Below are 7,481 nucleotides of genomic sequence, written 5' to 3'. Positions count from 1 at the left end.
TAACCCTTGGGGTTCCACCTATATAATGAGGGAGAGAGGGAGGGAGGCAGCCACTCTGGGCCGCACCATCAAAGGGGGCTCCCTGGCCGGCGCCCCAGCCACCCCCTCTCTACCAAACCCTAGCCTCTCTCCTCCTCCATCTTCTCCCACAATGCTTACGGTGAAGCCCTGCCGAAAATCTCCACCACCACCTCACCACGCCGTCGTGCTGGCGGGATTCCGAGGAGGATCTACTACATCCGCTGCCCGCTGGAACGGGGAGAAGGACGTCATCATCAACACCGAACGTGTGACCGAGTACGGAGGTGCTGCCCGACTGTGTCACCGTCAAGATCTTCTACGCGCTTTCGAAAGCGGCAACTGATCGACTACAACAACAATGAGATCTAATCTCGTATGCTTTGGAAATCTTCGAGGGTTAGTCTCATGATCTTCTTGTTGCTACCATCTTCTAGATTGGATCTTGGCTTGTTATTCGTTCTTGCGGTAGGAATTTTTTTGTTTTCTATGGTACGAATCCCATCAATCACATGCCATATGTGCGTGCTAGCTATCTGGGAATTCATGCAGCTTCCTGCGGTGTCCTGCCGAATCTGCTGGAAAGTGACCCGATTTGAACTAGGGGTACACTTTCCGTCGTTCAATAAATTCCGTAAAAAATGTTTTTAGGTCTATAACACATCTCTTTATGTGCTAATTTTTTTCCGTTTAGCGTGTTGGCGAACGGTGCACCAGCCCGCCCGATACGGCCATTTCGCAGCCGTTTTGGCCACATGGCAAATTGGGCGTCATATTTGGATTCCTCTAATTTTTAGGTTCAAATGATGATATAGATGTTATATTTAGATTCCTCTCATTTTTCTGATCGATTTAGACATATTATTTGTGGAATTTCTTTCCGATTTAAAGATATTAATTATTCCATATTAAATAGAAAAAGACCAAAAAATAAAATCATTTTATTGTTTTTTGAATTCAATATTATTATTACTTATATATTCATTGTTGTCTACTTAAGTAATTTTTTGGGATTTAAAAATAAAGAGGTGTGCATCACGGTTCAAGGGTTAATAGGGTTGATATGCTATTATTATTAGCAAGAGTTGTCAATTCTATAATGGAAGCTCATCCGAATGGAACCAAGAAGTTAAGCGTCACGCTGGAGTAGTCTGAGGATGGGTGACCGACTGGGAAGTTTAACCATGATTGTAATTTGACCTAAGATTAAGTGTAGTTAGAGTTAAAAGCGTATTGGGCGAAAGATAAACAAGTAAAAGAAAAAGAAAAAAATGTGTAAAAGAAATTTAAAATTTTAAAAATTTAGTCTATGCCGAGGGTTTTACCGTCGGCATATAGAAAAAAAAAATTTGAATTTTTTGGTAAAAGGAAATTTGAATTTTTTAAAAGTCTATGTCGAGGGTTTTGCCGCCGCCGTAGCGTGCTACGCCGAGGGCTGGGCTACGCCGACGGTGATAGTGGCTTTGCCGAGGGAGTTAGACGTCGAGGAGCTATGCCGAGGGCGGCTCTCGGCGTAGCCTACGCCGACGGCCAAAGCAGGCTACGCCGAGGGTTCCCAGCCCTCGGCATATAGCCCCATTCCTGTAGTGAGTGCAGGTTGGCCCAAACATCTCCGGCGGCGCTGAAGCAAGGTCAGCGCCAATGATAGGTTGACCCTAATGTGGTGCTGAACACATTAGACCATTTTCTACTAAAATTCCTTGGTGCTGGTGGCGGACCCAGGATTTGGGCATGACCAAGGCTGGACTCTAATAAATTGACTAGAGAACCATCCTTGATGTGATGCCAAAATGGGAGGTGATGACTATGATTGCCTAAATTTCTAAACTTCATTGACTTGTGTGCGCGTGTGCGCGCGGCTAATTTTTTTAAACAAGGTAAACGGTTTATCATTTTGATTAATTAAAAAGAAGTTTAGAAGTTTCGAATAAATGCTAGGGTGAAGCCTAGGACTTTATTAAAAGTCTACTCTCCTGGTATTGCGTTACAAACGAATTTAGCCCTGGATATATTTAAAATCTAGCTTTGTGATGGTCATTGTTGCCATTGAAGCGTGGTTATGGAAGACCCTAGCATTTATGTGTTTTCAAACTCTCTAAGACACAAGCATGATCATTGAGGCCACGACATTCTAATTATCACAGTTTCTAGGCACTATAATTCTTGGAAATAGAGAGTGATAGTTTAGAGTTTGGTCTTGTGGCACTACTACACCGCAATGGTTCGAGTGACAAGACATAGATACATTCTTATGGACAAATGAGATTAGGATTGAAGATTTGTCGACGAAAAAATTTCGTCGAAGAGTTTGGTCTTATAATTATCACAATTTCTAGGCATTATAATTCATGGAAATAGAGAGCGATAATTCAGAGTTTGGTCTTGTGGCACTACTATCCGCAATGGTTCGAGCGACAAGACATAGATACATCCTTATGGGCAAATGAGACTAGCGTCGAAGATTGCTGGACGAAAAAATTCGTCGAAGAGTGTAGTCTTATAATTCTTGGAATGGTTCAGAGTTTGGTCTTGTGGCACTACTATCTCTAGACCGCAATGGTTTGAGCGAGAAGACATAGATACGTCCTTATGGGCAAATGAGATTAGCGTCGAAAATTGGTGGACACAACAAATTCGTCGAAGATTTTGGTCTTATAATTATCACAATTTTTAGGCATTATAATTCTTGGAAATAGAGAGCGATAATTCAGAGTTTGGTCTTGTGGCACTACTATCTCTACACCCCACTGGTTCGAGCGACAAGACATAGATACATCCTTATGTGCAAATGAGATTAGCGCTTATTTCGAAGAATTACAATGACTATAAACTGTGATAATTATAACCTCAACTAAGCATCGCAGCTAAAGTACACCATAAATGTTTAATTGACAGCTCGGAAAGTGTTTGACCTCTTTTTTTCCTGATCGTCTAGTTTATATGATCAAATTGAACAAAATAACCTAATTTCCGATTGCAAAAACTAAAGAAGGAATGAATATACTCAAATCAACTCCTGACAGACTGAGACATGAAGGATTAGAAAAAAATACATATCAGCAGGATCTATCGATCTAGCCTGACACCGGCGAGTAGGAGGCGACATCTGAATTAGTCTACACCAGCGAGCAGGATCTACCGATCTACTCCCTCCAGTCTGATTTGATTGACGCGAGCGGTGCAGAGTTGTTAGGCTACGAAGGCACGAATATCGCATCGATTAATTGCGACCAGAGGATTAAAGACAATTTGCGATAACAAAGAAGGAAATTCCACTAGGCATTCAAAACAATGTCCCAGAGCGAAACAAAAATATGAAAACAAAAACAAACAACATAAGGTTCCCACTTAACAATGCAAAGAATGCAAGACAAACAAACATAAACGGAAAAAATCAGCTACGGACAAATGCCCAAATGACAACCCACTCAGAACTGAGCTTGCATCATGTCTACTGTTTCCTTCTCCACCTGAAAGGCCTTGGCGAGAATCGCATTCGGGATGGACGGGGTGGATCCAAACACAGAATTGGCGATAGTGATCACCCCAGGGTTCTGGCTGCTCAACGCTGCAAGGACTACCGCGGGCGTTGGCCCATAATTGAACTGGAAGTGGATGAGACCCTTGGGGAAGACGAACACATCTCCCTTGTGGAGAACCTTGGTGAACATCTTGTTGTCGGGGTTGGAGGTCACAAATCCCACATAGAGGGAACCCTCTAGCACGGTCAGGATCTCGGTGGAACGCGGGTGAGTATGGTGAGGGTTGAGGCCGTAGGGCGCGTAGTCGATGCGGACCAAGGAGATACCCATGGTGTTCAGCCCGGGGATCTGCGCCACGTTAACCGCGGTCACAGCGGCGCCCTGCTTGTTGCTGGTGTTGCCGGCCATGTGGAGGCCTGAGAAGAAGAAGTCCTCGGCGACGATGTCCTTTGCGTCTTTGCACGCCAATCCATTGACGCGCACTGTATGGATGCATTCGGATAAGATAACTGAGGTAAGTAATTGCTTAACTAGAACCAGTTATGTGAGTGTCCCTGCCAGTGTATGTAGATACCTTGCGAGAGTTTATCTGCGACGCAGAAGTCCTGGAGAAGGCTTGGATCGGAGGCCATGGCGCCATGAGAAAGTGCCAAGGCCAAGAGAGCTGCTGCAAGGATGGCCATACGAATAGCCATTTCTCTCTGTTTGTCTTCGACGAATTGAGCTTGGACGCCGGATAGTAAGCTGCGTGAGGTCGATCGAGCTGCTAGCTATGCTGGTTGTGTGATCAGTAAGCGTAAAGGAGGTTGGTTTTTATAGTGACAAACTAAGCGTATCTTGCCAACACGGGCACGAACGAGTCTTCTATTGTGGTGTCATGTTTAAGCTTGGTGAGTACAGCCTGATGCACGTATGTCCATATGGGACGGCCAGATCATCATATTATAACCCGCAGTGTCTCATTTTGTATGCTTCAACATGTCCGCATGCATACATCCATATCGAACAAGAGTATGCAGTCCCTCCAGATAGAGATTATTAACTAGTGGTGAAAAATAGTACCTTATCTTTTTTAATAAAAAACATTTTATTACTTAATAGTTTAAGCATTACACCTGACCTCTACATATCTAAGATACACACTGCCACACATCCACCCACATGCAAAAAGAGTAGCAAAAAAGACTGAACAAAACCAAGGCATGGATGAACATCTAAGACAAAGGAATCTCAACCAGCAGATTACGCCGTCATTCATGTTGGGAAACATATCTCTCGTCACATCCTCCAATCATGTAGATACCTCCATAAATAGGTCTTGATTATCCGCGTGCTGAAGCAAAGACCACGAACGGAGCAAAGCGGTGCGCCGGCAAATAACCAGTGACATGGAAGAATTTTTATCAGAAAAACCTTGTCATTTTTACATAGCCATAGCGACCAAATAATGGCAATCGCTCCCATCCTAATAAAAGTTTTAAACCTAAGATCCTCCCCATTAAGCCAGTTGCCGAACATATTTGCAACACTACGAGGAGGATACAAGGTAAAACCTATTTGGGTTACTAACCATATAGATTTTGCGAATTGACACCGGATGAAAAGGTGGTTAATGGTCTCATCATGATGACAAAAGAACTCACTTTTTACTTCCTTGCCAATTAGGGTTTGCAAGGTTATCCTTAGTAAGAATTACCCCTTTATGGAGGTACCATGCAAAGACCATTGTCTTTAATGGTATCTTCGTAGACCAATTTTTTTATTATTATCAACTGGCGTGCCAGATTGAATCATAGTATGATACATGGAATCCACATAGAACTTTTCACTCTCTTTAAGATTCCAACGTATCTCATCAGATCCTTGCGATAACTGGACCATCTCTAGCCCCAAGCAAAGCATTCCAAGATGCTAGCCTAGGACCAACAAGATCATGTCTGAATGTCACCTCCGGTGGTGAATTTTGCATCACTATGGAAGAGTATCGGATTTGTGGCGGACAATATTGTAAAGTGCATGATATTGTTCGCGAAGAGTGGCATTACCTAACCACCTATCTCCCATAACCTTATCTAAGATTCATCCTTAATAGAGAGAAAGAAGTATATGGAAAAAAATTATTTATCGTCATAAGGTCAGCCCAGAAGTGTGAGTCGCCAGGATTCCATATAACCTGGGACAAAACCTTCGAGCTAACATACTTTCTCTTAAGGATGATTTTCCATATTTCTTCTTCCGATAGAAGCTTGAATAAACATTTACCTAAGAGAGTTCGGTTCTTGACCTCAAGATCATGAATACCAAGCCCTTCTTGGTCCTTTGGTCAGAACACAACACCCCATTTAGCTATTCAATATTTATTTTTATCATTATCTACTTGCCAAAAGAATCTATATCGAAAAATAATCTAGTCTATGCAAGACTTTTTTAGGCAACTGGAAGAAATAAATCATGTACAATACCATATTACTTAGTACTGAATTAATGAGAACACAATCGTCCACCAAGAGATAGTAACTTGCCTTTCCAAATCGATAAACGTTTCTTTAGTCTTTCCTTGGTATGTTTCCATTCAGCTAAAGTTAGGCGCCAATAATGAATCAAAATACCTAGAAAGTTGATGGAAACAGATCGATCCGACACCCAAAAAGCTCAGCATAGCTAAACAAGTGGCATAACACTGTAAGAATGATGGAATTAAATAATCCACTTTATGTCAATATGGGCGAATGAACCGGCTGGCCGAATGATAATTGAGAAAATGTCATGAAGTTTTTTCCAAAATGGTGTAGCCACGGCCTCTACATCCAAGTGATGCATATAGCCTTCTTATTAACTTATTGCGAAGTATCAAATTCAGTCATTACAACTAATTGGTTATGACTAGATGACTTATTCAGAAAACAAAGCGGATGAAAGCTTTCAACACGCTTAGACCTGTTCTGAGTAAAGACACTCCAAGGTTATCCCTTATCCCTGTACAAAGTTCGAGACAGCTAACCTACATGTGAACATATGATATGCCGAGTGCCTTCCATTAGTAAATACTAAGCATGTGAATGGAATCACAACTCCTTCAAAATGCTTTATCAAACTGATTTGCTAAAAAGACAGTCAAACATATACAGGTATAAACGGATTGGATCGGTTTTTGTACTTCTTGCATTCTTTACCATGCATATCGTTCTGCCGAATCTGAAGGTTGATCAAGCTCTTTTTTTAAAACTTAGCAAAATTCAAATCTGAAGCTTTAAAAAGGTTCAACAAAAATGTCAAATGCAGTGAATGATTTAGAGCTGTTTTACAGTGCAATTTACTAGCCATGTGGCCTAGTAGTATTGAGCCATATCCACCCTTTGTTTACAAGGGTATTTGTGACATCCTGGCTCGGTGCTCAACATGATTGATAGGATACTCATATCAACAAGTTGCAACTTCTTTTTTAGAAGCTCATCTCGAAATAACTCCAAGGTTAAGGCATGCTTGGACCGAAGCAATTTGAAGATTGGTGACTGATCGGGAAATCATTCCCGAATGCGCACGAGTGGGGATAAAATACGCACGAAAAACTAGTGTTGGTATGTGGGGCCAGTCTAGAGATCCTAGAGAGCTGCCATGGATTAGTGTTGGTATGTGGGGCCAGTCTAGAGATCCTAGAGATCTGCCATGGGTAGCAAGCTTGGCCGAGGGGTGGTCGGGATGTTATATTTGGTATCGGAGCTGACATTTGCGGTTACACGGGCGTGTGCGGGTCAGGGAATCGGGCATGTGGCGCATGGCTGGTGTGTCATGTCGTGTGGACATGACACATGTGCCGGCACTGGACGCATAGACATGAATCATACTATCATGAGGGAAAGTTCCTGGCTCAATAGGATTGATAGATACTCATATCAACAGTTTGAGGATGGGTGACCGATCGGAAAGTCATTTCCAAGTGCGCACGAGTGAGGATAGAGTGGGCAGGAAATATTAATGTTG

The 7,481-nt window shown here is 42.4% G+C and overlaps 1 protein-coding gene across 2 annotated transcripts; it reads right to left on the bottom strand.

The window, feature by feature from the left end:
- Positions 1 to 3,446: 3,446 nt before the first annotated feature.
- LOC124675374 (putative germin-like protein 2-2) lies at positions 3,447 to 4,195 on the bottom strand. 2 transcript variants are annotated; one of them, XM_047211448.1, is made up of 2 exons: positions 4,068 to 4,195; positions 3,447 to 3,978 (listed from the first exon to the last, which is right to left on the bottom strand). In XM_047211448.1, exons 1-2 carry the CDS (start codon positions 4,193 to 4,195, stop codon positions 3,447 to 3,449), a joined length of 660 nt encoding a protein of 219 aa, XP_047067404.1. The 2 variants fall into 2 exon arrangements, with proteins under 2 accessions (XP_047067404.1, XP_047067412.1); XM_047211456.1 differs by having other exon boundaries at positions 3,447 to 3,982; positions 4,075 to 4,195.
- Between the last annotated feature and the right edge of the window lie 3,286 nt (positions 4,196 to 7,481).

The sequence above is a fragment of the Lolium rigidum genome, chromosome 1 (genome assembly GCF_022539505.1).
Source record: "Lolium rigidum isolate FL_2022 chromosome 1, APGP_CSIRO_Lrig_0.1, whole genome shotgun sequence".
NCBI lineage: Eukaryota > Viridiplantae > Streptophyta > Magnoliopsida > Poales > Poaceae > Lolium > Lolium rigidum.
The sequence above is the reverse complement of the archived record's forward strand: the minus strand, read 5'-3'. Positions and strand labels throughout refer to the sequence as shown.